We start from the raw sequence: 18,069 nt of genomic DNA, 5'->3' as shown, positions 1-18,069 counted from the left end.
ATTAAATCTGTCCCCGTAGCCCTTAAATCTGATGAGAAAATTGAACCTTTTTAAACGTCTAAAATGCCAAAGATTCACTTTAAGCGAGAAAACATAAAATTAGGAATCAAAGCTTTGAACAAGTGGGGTATAAATGAAACAGGGTTTGATATATTTGAGATGTAATTGGTTGCAGATTTTTTTCATTCTCTTCTAGATTACCCAAATTGGTGAGACTATTTCTGCAAATATTTATTAACTTTTAGCTGGAAATTATAGGCGAATTTAATTAAAAAATATAATTTTGCATTCACATTTTATAAAACAGGGATATCTCTCAAGTGGTAAATAAATACTTTAACTACTATTTTTCCAATATCCATTGGGAGAGTCCTGAAATAAGTTGATGTGTAAACACTAACGTTACTTGATTCTTGCGAAGAATTATTAGTTCATTATTAATAATTGTGTTTGTCCTCATATTTTGAATTACAAAATAATTGAAATTTTTTATTTTCGAAAACTTTTAAATTATTTTGCTGTTATTGTGTAAGTATTGATTATTATTTTCTGTTAATTTCACAATAATTTTTGCTATTATTCAATTTTTATTTGATTTGACGCCGTATTTAAAAGCAACACTGGCAAGGCTATCACTATTTGAACAATTATTTCAATTCAATTCGTTGAAATCGATTAAGAACAACCTTTAGAAGGATGACATAGCTTCAGATTCAGTTAAAGTTCTGGCGAGAAAATCAAGACAGAAATTATCAAAAATGCTTAATTAGCTTAGTGCAAAATTTGCCTAGTTTTTCTTGGTTCATTAGCACTAAAATAATCAGCTGTTTCCAACCAATGCCGATAAAAAATTCACACTTTTCCATGCTTCTCATTAGTTTATCAGTCGTTAATGTCCTTTTGATTTATTCATATCCTTCTCAGTTCACAAGTATTAGTCAATCTGCTTATCTAAAAATTCGTCCAAATCTGAGATATTCACTGGAAAAACATCTCAACTCCCATACCAGAACCGACGGTAACTTAAAACAGTTTGTAATCCAACAGTCCACAAAGAGAGATCATAAAAGTGTACAAAACAGTTTCAAATCAGCATGATGGATAAATTTTATCTTTGGACGAGCCAGCACAATAAGAACTTTCACTATGTATTTAACACCTGTTTTAGATTCGATTAATAATATTCGCATTAGCAGGAGCGCCAGTTTAAAGTGGTCTAATTAATTGGAAAAAAAGTCCTCGGCATTTGGCTATTTCACTTGCTAATTGCGAAATCTAAATAAACGCTTTGGTTCTTCCTTCGAGGCAAACATACAAAATTGCTTCTTAGTAACGCTATTTGTGCTAATTTATATTGGCACTAGCTGAGGTACGATTACAAAGCTGAACAACATGAGGAACTCGAAGTAAGGAGGATGGTCAGACAGGGATGTTTTCTGTCCTCGAGAAGCCCATTCGGAAAGTTAATGGTTTTCCGATAAATAGTACAAGCTATGCAGATGATACCGGAACGTGAAAGGTGCAGAATGGAAAAAGCAAGAGCAACTTTTCTAAAGTAAAGAAAATTCCTCACCAAGCGGAATCTAAATTTCGAGCTCAGACACAGAATGGTTAAGTGTCTGGTCGGTTTTCCTAAGGTGGACGCTTAAAGCCACGACTATCTATCAATCGAACAGTGGATTCCACATCTGGATGGTTGAAATATCATGGACGGACCGTGCCAGAAATGATGATGTGCTTAGGATGGAAGGATTGGAAGATCGAGAACTCTGGAAACATTAAAAAACAAAATATTTCCTACATGGGACTCATTGAGCGTGGATAGAAGCACATGAACAGCAGAAGATAGAAGGTGGAAAGCAGGCATTGGACAGATAAAATTATGTTGGCTCCGGAACGGACGGGAATAAGCGACGTTCAGTCGCTTCCAAAGCTGCAGTGAAGAGAACAATATGATAAAACATTTTATGGCACCTGAAGAAGACGGACGTTCTTTGATCAAGCGAATTAGCCCAAACAGAGGGTTTTCCCATTAGCAAATAATAATTTAGTAAACATAAGTTCTAGGTGAATATAGTTAAGTTACTTCGATCTAAACATGCGTAAATGCAGTCACTAATCGGATGAATAAATTGCTTTTATAAACAAGTTCTTCCGGAACAGTTATTTAACTAAGTGTAAGCGAAAGAATATCAGAAGGAATTCTGGCGGGAAATTAGAGTTGATTTCGTTTGTGTTATTTCTAAGCCCGGGCAGTCAATGAAAAACTAATTACAAACCCATATCAACGCGAGCAGACAGCTTGTCGCCGTATTTATTAAAAACTAATTTCAACAATGTGTTAAAGAGAAAGGTCGTTACACTACTTCAAATCGTACTTGAGAAATGGCCGATTCGAGAATAAAATTGCTGATATGAAACTGTTTCGTTGCAGGGTTTTTGAACCTTTCAAGTGCGCGCTTTCAACAACCTTCTTAAATTTACCAAACGAATATTTCTGTTGCCAACATTTTTATCTTAGCTTATTAAACGGTGCTACTTTCTTTCCCACTCCATCTGGTTAAATAGTGTCATTTAATTTCCGTTTTTTTGCTTTGCCTGACTCCGACGATACGTTTGCTCTGAACCCATATTTTGATTGGAAATATTTCTACAATAAATTCTCAGACACAAATGCACCTTTAAATCCATTGAAAGCTCGCCTAATCCTTTAATAAGCAAGACCCCATTGTACGTACTTCTAGCCGATTAGTTATGGTTTATGGGTAGGACGTCACATTTGAAAATCTAAAAATAGTCGAGAAAATAGCAACCTTAAGCCATTAATTGTCAATTACGGTTTGTGGATTCAGAAAAAAAACAGTGGGTGTCAGCAAAATAGAGAGTCGAGTATGACGAATTGTCTCGATGGTACCAGATAATCCATCTACGGTCAAGGTTAGTCTAATGTTGGCAGCGCGTGCATGTCTGTACCTTTTGAGGAACATTTGCATATTATTGCCACCCATATGGGACCAATTTTCGGCTGCCAAATCATTCCAATCAATCAAGAGCAAGCTTTGATTCCTTGTCATTGCGGGAACATTGAAGATTTAAAAAAAAAAATTTTACCAAAATGTTTTCTATTTCGAGCTTTGGGCCGGAAGATTCTTAGAAACGCTTGATTTGCATTGAATTATTTATCGTGTACAAATTTGTTAGAAACACCAAACTGGAGAAGAACGTAAAAAGTATTATTTAAATTTTTCTTTAGTTTTTAACGTAAGCTGATGTCTATTCCTTTCAAGTTTTCAATATTTCTGATATTGGGTCAAAATCAGTCACTTTTTGTGAACACCTACTTGAACGTTTTCCTTATCTAAGCAAGATTAGTTTTGTTCCTTAAAAAAATCGTTTCTGAACGTTCAGGGCCGCCAGGTAGTTAAATTTGGAGGGTTTTTGAAGCAGAAAATTCACCCTAAAACTTGGAAAAGCGGCATCCATATGGCAAATCTGTGCGATTATTTACAATATTTTATGTCTGTGTCTGGAACTGTTGAGTGAACTGATCGAAGAATGTTAACAACCAAACTAGCAAACTGTTTTTTCAAAATTATCTACGAAAGGCCCAACTAGACTGTCAGGAACATTTTGTAATAGTTTTGATCAAAAATGCCAATGAATTAATCAAATTTGGGTAAAGTAGAGACGCATTGCTTAAATATAACCATCATTTCCTAATGAATTTCCTAAAACGAATGAAATTTCGTTAACTTTTTCATTAGAAACAGAAAGGGTTTTGATTTGAAAAATGCTCCAAACCCATTTTACACATCTTCAACTGGCAACAATTACAACAGCCAAAGACAAAAAACCTCGGAACATTATCATTAAGATAATAGAACAATTAGAATGAAGGTAATATAAAGAGCAATATCAATAGGGCAAAAAAAATCCTAAAAAGTTTGTGTTGAATTCAAAAGCTGTATGATTTAAGAGCTTTAACAGGCAAACTTTGCTTGCAAAGTGATCAGATCATTCATTACAAATAAATTATTTTTTTTTGTAATCGATGGCTTTTCTACGTTCTCCCGAGCAGTGAAATCAGAAGCATCATCATTTCTTCCAATAATGCTCCGAAAGGTGAATTTTCTGCTCCTCCAGGAAAAATTTACATTAGATTTTAACTGCCAAATTAATCATAATGTGGGTACAGTAGAGGCGCATTTCTTAAAATGTAACCAACATTTTCTGGTGAGTTTGAGTTGATATTGGTCTTTGCTTGCTGTTATAAAGAAGGGAAAAATACGCAGACGATCAAAAAAACATAAATTAATTCTCATCAAAGCCAAAGAGTTTTTGTTTTTTGCTTCGTAAAGATAAAACCCATAAATCTCAGCCCTGCAAAGTTATCACCAAATCACATGTAGGGATTTTTGAAAAAATTACCAACTGTAGCGACATTTTGGTATTGACGCAATCGCTGAACAATTAATTAATTCGCGCTGAACTAAAGAAAATTCAAGCCTGCCGACTTTTGCATTAGAAAAAGAATACTTGGTAGTCCATATAGAACAGATTTCAATATGAAACACATTTTATAAAAACCTGCTTGAACGTGTTCATGATTTTGTATCGTCCAGGGCAGTCAGATAGTTAAATTTGGCAGATTTTTTAAACCGAAAATTTATTGTAAAACTTCTAAAAATTGCCCATAAATGGCAAATGTGTGCGTATTTTTCCAATATTTGAAGTCTGTGCCTTAAACAGTGTTTGACGCGCAAGGTTCTCACATGAAATTACCGATGAATCGAAGAATTTTAGCCAAAATAAGACACTATTTTTCAAATTATCTGCAAAAAACTCAACCACACCGAAAGGCATATTTTGTAACAGTTTTGATTAAAAATGCCAGTGAATAATAAAATTGTGGGTACAGTACGTAGAGACGCATTTTTAAATTTAACCATCCAGTCTAATTAATTTTCAAAAAATAATGAAATCTTGTTGGCTTTTTCATTAGAAATAGAAAAAACTATTTTGCAAAAGCGCTGAAAATTGGCCATTGCTGGCTGTTATAAAGAAGGAAAAAAAATTACGCATGTGATGAAAAACAAATTCATTCTCATCAAAGTCAAAGAGTTTAAATTAATTCGCGTCGAGCCCTGCGAAATTCTTCCATAAACCACCATCAGGGATTTTTGAAAAAAATTGAGCAACTGCAGCTACATTTTGGCATTTCCGCAGACGTTCAACAATTAATTAATTAATTCGCATTGAACCGAATGGTACTAGACTCTGGTACTAGAAAAAGAAAGGTCAGATATAAGAGAAATTTCGATATGGAACTATCATCAGGCGTTTCCAAACAATAGTTCCAAAAATTTGATTAAAATTTCAACTCTATGATTGATTTGGCACGAAATAAGTCATTTTATGAAAACCTACTTGAACGTGTTCATTATTTGAAATGGAACAAGATTCGTTTGGTATCTCAAAAAAAAAGCGTCTAGGAAAGTCAGATAGTTATCTTTGGAGGATGTTTGATGTGGAAAATTTACTGAAAAACTCCGAAAAGTTTGTGTGAGGTTTTACAATGTTCGAAGGCTGTGCCTGGATCTGTTTCTGTAACGCCTATTTTAGTTTTTTCAATGTAACTATAAAACAGCAACATGTTTTCTAAAATTATATGCGAAAAAATCAGCAAAACTAGAAGGAAGATTTTGTACTAGTTTCCATGAAACAAAATGCCTCAGTTTCAATGTACTTAAGTATACTTATACCCTTCAACTGGCAATTTCTGCAGTAGGAACCTTAAAAGTAAAAATGCTAAAAGACCGTTCGCTTTTTCAGTAGAAATAGAAAACACGTCTTTGTAAGAGCGCTGAAAATTGACCTTGATTTGGTGAAAGAAGGGACGAATTTTACACAACCATGAAAAACACATTAATTCTTATAGGACAGATTTCGGTGTTGAACCATCATTAGGCGTTCCAGAACAATAAACCCAAAATTTTGATTCAAATTTGTATCTCCGACCTCTAAAAACGGTTCAAACCATCAACAACCAATCACTTTCAGCCAGGCACTAATCAAAATTTAGCTTTAGAAAGTGATGCTTTACTGCATTCATACTGACTGTTTCGACCTGAAGTCCTCTAGTCCAGTTTGTAATTTTTTTTGGTTGAAATCGCTCTGTTGACTAGACCCATAACTCTGGCATCATCAATCGCATCATTGGAACTTAACCAATGTAAGAAAATTGACGGCCAATTACCGTGGTTTTGTGTGTCGAATCAATTAACTGAAAGATTTATTTGACTGAGCCCATTGGAGGGTAGACTTGAAGCAAACGCCCCCTACAAGGAGCCGGTAAAACACACTTTCGTTGGACTTTTCCCAATAACTCAACCAATACAAATACATTCCACAGTAATTGCGTGTGCTTAGCGTATAATATAAAGTTTATTTTCCCAGCCTGTCTGAGTTTTCGCTCTGTGATCTTTATAACTACATCTAATGCCTGGTAATAATGGGTTTGTGTGTATAAGAGGAGTGAATAATATCTTTTGCCCTCGCGTGAAAAAAGCTGATTTAATTGGTGATGTAAGGGGAACCTTCTCTAATGGGTGCAGTTTCCTATTTCAGGCTAATTTTATAGTACTACTTGATACAAAAACACGTTACGAACTTCATCATTCGACCAGCCTCTGTGTGGGGCAGTTTAAAATAGATTTAGATGATCTTGAACCTTGAATCCAGCACATCGATTTTTTTGTAAACTATCAGGAACATTTGGCTTGGCTAATTGGCGCAAAAAGTTCGTATCAGTCGAAGTGTATTTCTTTTAAATTCGTTAAGATTTTGATTTATTAGCGGTATTTTGTTGTCGCCTACGAAAGCTCATATTCCTGCTGGCTCATTAGAGAACGAAAAAGTTCCCATGCCCCCTGCCACGTGGCTCGTTTTCCGATGTTCAAGTTCCAAACAATGTTTTTTATGGGAAACATGGCGATAATGAATTGGAAGGAAAATTTCAGGCTTACCGGCAATTAAATTTAATACAAAAATAATGCCAGTTGCATGCTGTTCTGCACTTGAAGGCGAATTTATTTCCGATCCAAGATATGTCAGCGTCACCCCTTTTCAACAGAAGGAATTTTGCATAAACGTCAGCGAAATATTAGGGGGAAAAATGCAGTATAAAATCCTTAAAGCTCCGACAATACCCATAGATAAATCAGGATAATTCTCAGTCGATCAGAGCAGTGGTTTCACGTCTATTTCCTTCTACATCTGCATCTAACACACATGAAATCACTATTTTATTGCTTTCCCAGACGATAACGGCCCGGCATCTTGTTTGAATAATGTATATTATCTAATGGCAGGCAAGAAATTGTCTTGAATAGGTATGGGAGATAATTTTAAATTATGCGCAGTTTTTCTGATTGGATAAGTAGATGGTTCCAAATCAACAACGATTTCTGCGTTGATGGTTATTAAAAAAAAAACCTTTGAAAACTGAACAAATATTTGAAATGTTCTTCAACATGAAATGTATGGAAATAGTGCCAATTGATCCAATACACGCACCACTATCTCCCTTTTACTTTCAACCATTTATCTAGGCAGTCACTTTTACTTATCTTTCAATTATCTTGGTCTGGTTGCGAGTTTCTCATTGCGGTATCGAGATAATGTAGGTAAAGAACAACAGAATGGCCGGCTAAAAATAACCAAACCGCCTGTTATGTCGTCATCCGATAATAAATTAAAAACGGGTTTTAAATAACAAATTGCCAGAAAAAGTACGGTCGGGATAATTATATGACTCCTGTCTTGGGGAAGAACCAGATGGAAATTGTGCGGCCACTGAGTAAACACTGATCTAATTTATGAGCGGGTTTTGCTGAATCTTCGGCAATAGTTGTCGAGAACTGGGAAAGAAAACTTTACTCATAGCTTGTTTATTTTGCATTCATCTGCTTTTCCAACATGAACTCAAATTTAATTAGCAAGTTCTCCCCACCTGATTTTCCATTATGAAAATCTGTTTAAGAGCGTGAATTGAAACGAAATTTTCTTGAGGACATTGAATAGATAGAAAATGGCTTGAGCTTAACAAAATGCTTTCAACTAGTTAAAACCGACAAGTCATTAAATGCAATTGGCGCATTCCGGATATGCTCGTTATGCACTTCTATAAATACGTAAACGTATTGAAGCCTATCGGAGGATTGATATGATTTAACAACATAAGTGCAAATGAAGAAGCGCTGCGGGCAAGTTATTTTATACCATAAAATGTAATATTAAACTTGGAGACCGGGCACAGGTGTTCCAAGACCGATATGGGCTATTCTTTCATTGTAAATAGTTGGAAAATGGTTTTGTTCTGTTCCTTAATTGGACAGCAGACCTTTAATAAGCAATTGCCTGAAGACATTTTTGGTAGAATGTTGGAGTAGAACTTATTAAAAATACTCTTTGGCGTTGTTGTCGTTAACTACCATGGATTTACATTAAATTCTTCAGGGATGCAGGCAAGTTTTGACATCACTCTAAACTGTCTTCGTGGACGCACACTTGAAAGGCTGAAAACAATGTGTACGGTTTCAGTTGGATGAAATCAAAATGTTACCACGAGAATAATTCTCAGAAGAAGCGCGTCTTTTTCATCACACTATCCCATTATTTTCCCCAGCATTATTTGAACCATTGAATCCATCTTCAATTGAAGAATCGTTTCCTGGTTGATTCAAATGAAGGTCGATCGCATACATTGTTTCATTGCAAATATATGGAAAATGCTTTTCTTATGTTCCTTAATTGGGCATTTAATAAGAAATTGCCTAAACACGCTTTTGGTGAAGGTGGAATGTTGGAGTGGAATTTATCGCAAATACTCATTGCTCTTGTTACCATCAACTACATTTGATTTGATTAGGTTCTTTGAGAAAAGAGGCAATTTTTGCTACCACTCTAACTTGTCTTCAATGGACGCACACTTCAGATGCTAAAATAATCTGGACGGTTTCAGATGAATGAAACACTTTTCAAAATGATACACAGAGAATCATTCCCAGAAGAAGGGCTTTTGTTTTCTTCACAATATCCATTATTTTCCTCAACATCATTTGAATTCTTCTCTAGTTGATTGAAATTAAGATCGATCGGACACTTTCGTGAGACACCGGTATCAATCATATTGAGTTTTTTTTTATTGACCGCAAAATATTAGCTTTCATAGAACTGGTGCGGAATAAGTTTAGCTCTAGGCCATTCCAACCTAGACAAACTGGCTACGATGGAATCTGCACAGTGGCGTATCGATATCTGCCATTTCAAGGCTGATCAATTCTTCATTGCTTTTCTAACGTTTACAGTTTTTCATCCGAAAGATTATTCAGATATTCAAGTGGGACTGGAGAATATTTTTGATCCCGTGACTTTCCCGGTGAATCTCAGACTTTGATCCCATTCCCAACTCTTTGACCTTTTATAACATTACATTCTACCATCCACTGGGCTTTAACAGCGTTCATGAAGACAAACGTGCAATTTTACCTGCACATGTTCTGGAATTTCATTAATTTCATTGGTGAATATTTGCTGGTTTACAATTGGTCTCTTCAGTAGGTATAAGGTCGGCCTGGGGGCCACCATAAATCCGAGACAGGCAGGCTGTCGGAATCCGCGATGGGATGTAATCATTACGAATGGCACAGATGATGGGTTCACATTGTGCTCAACATCACTGGATAGTTCAATTTAGCAACCATTTGACCATTTATTCTCAATTAATCGCACATGGAGATTCCTTATTAAATTTTGCTAACGTCCAATGTCCATCAACATTGATCAATTGACATGGGAACAAGTTAATTATAGGATTCGGTGAATTTATTAATAATTAAAGTCTTCGCCGTTTGTTTGATCTATTAGTATGTACATCTGCTTATATCTTTCCTGATGATATGAAGGCGTTTCCCTATGTTGCTGATGGTTTTTTCTTTCACTACTTAAATGATAATCATCCAAACCAGCTGGCCCTGATATGGCAATCCAGTTAAAAACCCTCTTGGTTGCAACACTCTGTATCAGCAGCGAAATACGCTCATTAAAATAAAGCCGTAGATCGATTTTCATTGATCTCAGATCTGATGTGAGTTGCAAACCAGATTTGCGCCTTTCAACTGGTTATAATCTTGCGAATTTACCTAAGAAACTCATTACCAGTTGCTGATACATTTGGGATTTGATGGTGCAAGAAGTCTGAAGGCGACGTTAAGTGTGGCTCATGAATGAACAACTTGTTCAGCTGATAACTCGCTTTGCAACTGAATCTTTCAACTAGTTGTAGCTGATAGAAGATGATTTTCGTGTTTCCTATTAAAGTTTGTAAGTGATTCTAATTAACTAACAATTTTTACGTTAGTTCCTTAACTAACTGTCTAACCCAGACACTAAAAAGTGCTTTTTTGGTTCGAATTCTTGTACTTTGGCAATTACCCAGTACCGCTCAGGATTCAACAACTACAAGCAAATTTGCGGCTATTTCGGGATGTTTAAGCAGGAATTTATCCACACGATACGATTTATTTGCGAACAGAAGTGACAGAAGTAGGCAACATCGAGTTATATTAAGATCGACTTGCTTGGTGGGTCTCCGAAATAGCTGAACAGCGTCCGAAATTGACTGCTGGATCTTAATGGTTAGATAGCAACAATATTTGCTTAACCCAGTTTGAGAATTTGGAGTTAATTTGTTTATTTACCATTTTGATTGGCGCGCTGCTGTATTTGGAAAAGTTAAATCTCCGTTTTGGGTCTACCCGCAATGTCTGTGACAGTTTTATACTTTATACAGAATTTATTAGTATCAAAAAATCATCATCTACAGCAACTGGTTTTGATGTATCCCTGCTTGATGAATTCCCCAAGTTTTGAGCGATATAAACAGCAACTGACCATAAGAGTTTGTCATTTCACCCGCTTTTAATGTTTGAGAGGTGAGTAGTCAACGAATAAAAAAAAATGAATTTTTAGGGTTGAAACCGTATATCAAAGCACACATTTTTGTAAGACGATATCAGGAAATAAGAGATTGGCACCCCTTTGTTGACACGCCAACAGGGCTTGAAAGAGTGGCATCTGATAAGCGCGCACGAATTATTTCACTTTCTAGTTTGCACGTTTAATAACTTATATTTTATGGCTGAAAAAGATGAATGAAGGGGACTTTTAGGGATAAAATTTTCTATAAGCAAAAAGGATCAAATGTTTCGTTAGATCTACAAGATGTTGGAATTTAGAAAAACCCCAAATTAGATTCTTGCGTTAGTTGTGTACCTAACTTTGTTTAGATTTGTTTAGTTTAGTTTGTCTCAAATTCAGTTTATTGCTGCTTCATTCTATTTCTTCCCAAGAAGAACAAAAAATGTATTTTGTCCTTTGAATCTGCCAGCGGCCAAACAGCAAAAGTTGTTGACGTGAAGAGCATGACTAAGAAAAATGACCAATCATGCAGCGCCCTGCAGCGTGATTTATAATTTGCAATGTGATTTAAATATATAAAAACCTGTAGATCTTTTGACACAGACAAAACGAAAAAACGTATGTTTAGGCGATTTCTTTTCCATAAAGCAACGCGCTGTGTTTGCGTCCACAGTGACAATCTTAATATTCTTCACACAATCTGATGTGATCTTCTTGAACCGAATTATGCCTGGAGCCACTTTGAACTTTTTCCTTTCTACTACGATTATATTTGTCCGTGTATCAGATTTCTAATTATATTTATTTGCTTTTTTATTGACGCAGTTTTGCACGTTGCTTTCAATGCATATTCCCCTTACGTTTTTAATGATTTAGTTCTTACCTTCTGCGTTGTTGCTATTAATCATTCTAAATATTGCAATTTTTGTGATTTAACTTTTTCACGCTATTTTTAATTATTTTTGAAAAACAACTAGATCCACGAACATTCTCTGCATTCTCTGCAGATCTGCATTCTGTTTAAATATACTAAATATTTTTCATCTTTTTTACTTTTTTGCTCATGTTCTCATTTGTTATTCGCTTTGCCCATATTTTGATTTGATTTCAGTTCAATCTGGTCTTAAGCTTTCTGTCTGGTTAATTCAATAAACGCGTTTTTCCTTTCCATGAAATGTATTTTACATTTTCTGTGGCGATAAAGCACATATTCACTTGATTTTATTTCAAACGATTTTTAAGCGTTTAATCAGGTAAATTCTATAAACGTTTTTTTTCCTTTTTAAAGTTTTTGGATATTAACGCAAACAATTCTTTCGAACTGGTAATATTCGAAATAACGGGAGCTCAAAAAAATAAAAAGTAGTTTCTGCATTAACCTACTAAAAAGTGTTTTGTAATGATGATAGAAATAATTTTGAAGCACAAAGTAAGTTGAAAACTATCAGAAACCCATGAAGAATGAGGTTCTAACAAGCGATACAAGGGAAATTATCTAAATATCTCCAAACCGGCGAACTTCAGCGCGGTTTGCTAACTATATAAGGAAATGTAGTGATCAAACAGACTCTAATTATTTTGAGGAAAGTGATGCTTTATGTGAGCAAACAATAGAATACAATAGAACGCGCGCTCCAGAGTGATCTTCTTCATGCCATAAAATCCACAAACAGCAACGTAAAACCTCCTCAAATAGCACTTAAAGATACGCACATTATTAAGCAAAACCTAGATATTTAAACGAATTTTGAACACACATTTTATGGGAACACTATGGGACTTGCTGTTTTCTATCGGCTGCTGAAGGTTCTGTTAAAAGACCCACACCTTATTTATATAAACTTCATGTATATTTTTCATTTGATGTTCTAATACCCATATACAATAAATAAAGATTGAACATCGAGTACTTGGGAAATAAATCGCGATTTTGCTGTAAAAATTACTGATAAAACATGTCTTCAAAAACTGGACGGTGGGTTTGGAAAACACCCAGTAATATATTTGGTATTTTTTTCTATTGCTTGTAAACAGTAGCGTTTTGCTTAGTTGATGGCAGTTAAGATAATGTTGAAACTAATGATAAATATCGCGATAAAGGCAGGTTGAGCGTTGCGTGGTCACGACGAAACGCTCCTCTAAAGCGTGGAATTTTGCGTTTTAAAAGTTACCGCCAAAATCGCTTGGAATACGGGAATTCTCTGTACGAACCAACAAACAAACAAACAGTAAAAGGTTAACAAGATAAACATGTTAATGGAGCAGCAGAAAGCAAAAGCCGAGGCCTTGAAGACGAAAATACACACTTGCTTGAAAACACTCACCATGTGTGTGGAAAGTTCCAAAAAGGAGTCCGGGTTGGCTTGGAGGACCAGACTTTCATGGAACATCCGGCATTTATTGCAATTATGATGTTTCTGAATTGTTATTCACGTGATCTGAACACTTACAGACACAAAAGCTATTTTTAACTTGCGCTATTGCAACAAGCGATAAAAAACTAAAATGTTTTATTTACCACACGATTTAAAATTATTATCAGATCCGGAGACTGTGTGACGGATATGTTTAAGATAAGTCGCTAGTGACTTAATTCGGCTTTTGCTTCAACTTCTGATCGCAATTTAATAAGCGTTACATAAAAGAAAACTTCCTCCAGCGCATCGAATCAACACACTCAGTCTACAAATTAAATTTAGCACATATTATCATTATCAGAAAACCGCACCACAATAATAAAGTTTATAACAGTATAGTTGACAAATCAACTTTTGCCACAACGATTGGTTGAATTCTAATTCAACTCTACCACATCTCTAAAGTTCCACCAATTACGAAAGTTCCTCAGATAACTTCCTCACATTTAACACGTACGCTAACCGAAGGCAGAAACAAACTAACAACTAACAGACACTCCGCTTTTTAAACCAGAACTCCAATCACTAGTTGCACAGTACTAGTAGCCTGTTGAATGTCTATTCTTTTTATTTTCCTCCTTATTTTCATTTAAATTTCTGTTCCGTGTCTACATCTTGTTCGCCACTAAATAAGCAAAGGAACGATTAGTGGGTTTTATATCAGCCGCACAGCACCATCTACTGATCGCAATGCAAAAAATTTACAGAGATCTGTACCCCACTAATTCATTTTCGTTTCGTTTTGGTGAACCCAATCGAAAAGCTTCAGTTTCTGCTGAGTTTCAAGCTTTTGCACGGTTTCTCTAAAGGATCTCAAAGGTTTGGGGCCAATGCTTAAAGTTTATTAAAAAAAGTATACGCCCTAATACTGGAGCTTTCAACTTCCAAGGAGTTGGAGCCACGGGAGAAGTTTTTCTGATAAGTTCAGAACGTAATTTTGAAGATATTGTGCGGATGTTTCGGGTTTCAGTTGTTTCAAGTGTGGTCTTTGGCCTAAGGGTTTGAGAAGGGTTGCGCCCTCTATGAGCCATTAAAATCAACAAAATTATCTCAAAATAAATATTTTTTAAAAATTTTTCGTTAATTTAATTTCTTTTTCGAAGATCAAAGCATTGAACATGGCTCTGATGACCCGTTTGGAAATCTTCCCAAATGTGAAAAAATGAAGATGCAGCAACAATGGAAGTAGACACTTAAAGTGCTGTAGACGTTGAAATGATGAGAGAGAAATTAAAGACGAATATACTAACGAACACTCATACATAAAACTAAAAGTAGAAAAATACAAAACACCAATTTGCTCCGTAGCTAAAGCGATTCAAAACCGATTGAGGTTTGGAAGCTTCAAGAAAAAGTTCCAATTTCCTATTGGTATTTTAAGCATATTTTCCTAATTGTTCACTAGATACATTTCCATTAGAGCCTTTTAATAATATGAAGATTTCATGCGATTTACAAAGATACTGGCAATGATTCCACTTCATATCGCAATCCGCAAGTATTTCCAGTCGCTTGAAGCTTCAATTATTTCCACTTGGCAATGGCAATATTTTTCCAGTTGGATTCGAAATGGTAATTGTGCTTCCTGTGCAAATGCATCCACGTAACCAGCAAATTAGTCGCTATTCTATGCGTGGAAAGTTATTCTAGAGACAAAGGACAACAATTTCCATTCGTCCGCCTAAGTGTTCCATACGAGCAAGTATAGATGTAGTAAGTAAGTATAAATATCCGTAATTTTGCTTTATGTGGTATTCCTTTTATATCTGGGTTTTATTCAAATGATTTGATTGCTGAGATTTTTTCATTACAAGTTAATAATATTATTTCATATTTTTAAATTTTATTTATCTATTGGAATAACAGTGTCTTATTCTTCACGTCTTCAATCTCCCTCTTATCTCTTCCCTATTATAACTTTGTATTTAATGAATCAAAAATTTCTTTTTATTATAAAAATGTTGATCAAGGATGGCTTGAGTATTACGGAAGAAAGTGTCTTTTTATAGTGTTAATTGAAAATTTTCATTAAAACAACACACAGTAATACAAGTAATTTAAACTTTATGTGTTAAGTGTGAAGTATGACACCCTGTCAGGGGCGGATCCAGCTTTAAAGTCAAGGGGGTTATGTAGAAAAAATACAGTCTTTTATTGTTTATGAAATTAGAAAAATGATCGTCGTTTTGTGCAAGGGTGGCGCAAGATTATTACAAAATTTCATGTTTTCCGTCCCGTTTTGCATGTTTCTCGGAAGCAAAATGAGCAAGAACGCTCGTTTTTACATCATTCTAGAAATAACTAAATGGCCTTTATTCGAAGTTTCTCAAGAACCATTCGAGCCACAGAATTCGTTTTGGCATCGATAGAGAATTGAAAACTCGATTCAGTCGTAACAACGTGAGTGAGGAAATTCGATTAGTTTTGACCCAGAAAGCGAAATTTGAATATCAGACACTTAGGTGCAAGATTATGCCAAAATTCCATATTTTCCGTCCCGTTTTTGCACATTTCTCGGAGGCAAAATGAGCAACAACGCTCATTGGTACATCATTCTAGAGAGAAATAAATGGCCTTTTTAGAAAGTGAACCATGGATGGGAAAATGTTGGCAGTGCGATTTCCCTCGAAATCCACATGGGGTGCAAGTTCAAAATTAATGCTCCAGAAGCAACCTGGGGATCATCGCCACCCAAAGCCGAGTTATGATATAATATTTATTCACTTTCATTAAATAGTTAATACTTTGGTATACATTAGCTTAGGTTTGGACAGTAAATGACTAGATAAGAAAATTTCCACTAGAATTGAGCTAACATTCAAACACCTATATTCGTAAAAATCAGCCTTTTAAACACAAGTCGTCTCGGAGTCCAACGGTGTGGTGATCTTCAGCAAAGGCGCGGATTCGGTCCACACCGGGATTTCCTCCGCATCGCGCGAATATCGCGCCAAAAGATCCACTTCCTGCTTGCGCGGGCTGGTGGGAGCCGATATGGTATGAACAGGAATACCCTGAGGCACCGATAAATGGCAACAGAGAGTTGGAACACTGTAGCAAATCGGCCTGGCCAGCTTCTGGTCATCCGAGAGGATCGCCAGTTGCGTTTGGGCCACCAACGCTGCGGAAGTTGCCAGGTTTTCGATGCAAGGGCAAGATGTGGATGCGGCTTTCCAGATATCAGCGCAACAGTCTATCGTGTACGGCTGTAACTATAAAGATACTGTATTTGCAACACGTAAAGCTCAGACAAGTGAATCTGATTTTGCGCCGAGGGACCAAAAGCCGGGTTGGATGACGATGCGGATGGTGGTTTTTGTCTCATTTTCAGGTCCAAGTCAAAAGAGGTCCAGGATTAATTGAATAGGTGCCTTTCTATCAAAGTGATGCTTTATTGCGTTGGTGACTAGAAGACAGTTTGGGCTGCAGAGATCATTTTCGCTAGTAGACAGAGCATTCAATTGTAAAAGGATTTTTTTCATACAGTCCAATTTTCGGAGAAACTCTAGGGGACGATAGAGAATCGAAAAACATTTTGAGTTTACTTTATAGACAATATGGATTTAAGTTTGGCTTTAAAAAATGAAACAAAATAAATCATATTTAAGCACATTTAAATTGTGGTAATTTTTTTCTTTTGCCAGTGGCGTTCATACTAACACTTTAATGGATATTTTTAAAGAATAAACTGATACGCCACTGCTTTTTAATGAATCAAAAATAACTTTTGGATTCTTCATTTTTTATCTGCACAACTTTGCGCTTTCAAGTAAAAAATAATAAATAATTGATACTCATTGAACAAAAAAGTATAAAACCATCAGTCTATAATGTTCATTATCAACGAAAACTATAGGAATTGCTCCAAACGGTTGTAGTACAACCATCTCATAATATTGTCCATTGGCTTTTAGGCTCGGTAAAAGAAGATTTTTACTTTTTGTACAAAATTCTGTGGACGGATGAGTTCTCATTCAGTAGATGTGGGTGACCGATTAAGATAATCTCCTATTTTTTTACAAACTTCTTTTTGGGTATTTCGCCTCAAAAATTTTTCTCTTTAAAAAAGACAGAATTTCCTCACGTCTTTTATTACAGAATGATAAATAATGCTCCTATTTTGCAATAAGAACGAATTATTTATCAAAAAGTAATCAAGAACTATCACCTAGAGGGAATCCTGCGACACACTTAGGCTCAAGCTGTAGTAGAGAAATTAATTTGAAAAATTACCTTGACGTTTCGATAGCTTTTTTCTGCTATCGTTATCAAAAGAACGTAAATGAACCTAAAAAACAGTATGTTAATAAATTGTGTAACAATAGTAGGATAATACAGTATATGGAATTTCGCTCTAATAATTCGTCTGTGCAAATTGTCAGTTATGTGACTGACTTAATCTCATTGTTTAAATGAATAAAGGTAATGTTAATTAATAATTTTGGTGTAAATTTAATTTGGGTGTATGTTTCTCTGGTCTACTTCAGATTTTAGCATAGTATGACTTAAATTAAATGAACATGAAGCAACACAATTATTTTGATTTAGTAAAATTAGTGCGCTTTCTTTAATTTTACGTTTTTTTTGTGGATTGTTCTTTTGTTAAAATTGTGGAATTATTCCATTGAATTTTATGGCAATTATCAAATGCATGTTGACAAATGTGTGATTT

General features: G+C 35.3%; 2 protein-coding genes across 7 annotated transcripts in view; both read right to left on the bottom strand.

Moving 5' to 3' along the window:
• LOC109535170 (receptor-type guanylate cyclase Gyc76C) overlaps positions 1 to 14,017 on the bottom strand; it is a 48,025-nt gene extending 34,008 nt beyond the window's left edge. For all 3 annotated transcript variants that reach the window (XM_019901035.2, XM_019901037.2, XM_019901036.2), the window contains exon 1: positions 13,305 to 14,017. The gene's annotated coding sequence lies outside the window, so the exon portion shown is untranslated. The remainder of the gene's footprint in view (positions 1 to 13,304) is intronic.
• Positions 14,018 to 16,093: 2,076 nt separating this feature from the next.
• The window catches only part of LOC109535221 (guanylate cyclase 32E), a 34,829-nt gene continuing 32,853 nt past the window's right edge, over positions 16,094 to 18,069 (bottom strand). For 3 of the 4 annotated variants that reach the window (XM_048666657.1, XM_019901098.2, XM_019901100.2), the window contains exon 24: positions 16,094 to 16,609. In XM_048666657.1, coding sequence (XP_048522614.1) covers positions 16,247 to 16,609 — 363 coding nt within the window. In that variant the 3' untranslated portion in view covers positions 16,094 to 16,246. The remainder of the gene's footprint in view (positions 16,610 to 18,069) is intronic. The other variant, XM_019901099.2, reaches the window with a different exon arrangement.

This window comes from Dendroctonus ponderosae, unplaced genomic scaffold (genome assembly GCF_020466585.1).
Source record: "Dendroctonus ponderosae isolate FM_Combo_2020 unplaced genomic scaffold, Dpon_F_20191213v2 Dpon_F_20191213_5, whole genome shotgun sequence".
NCBI classification, from domain to species: Eukaryota; Metazoa; Arthropoda; class Insecta; order Coleoptera; family Curculionidae; genus Dendroctonus; species Dendroctonus ponderosae.
This window is presented reverse-complemented; position numbering and strand designations above follow the sequence as displayed.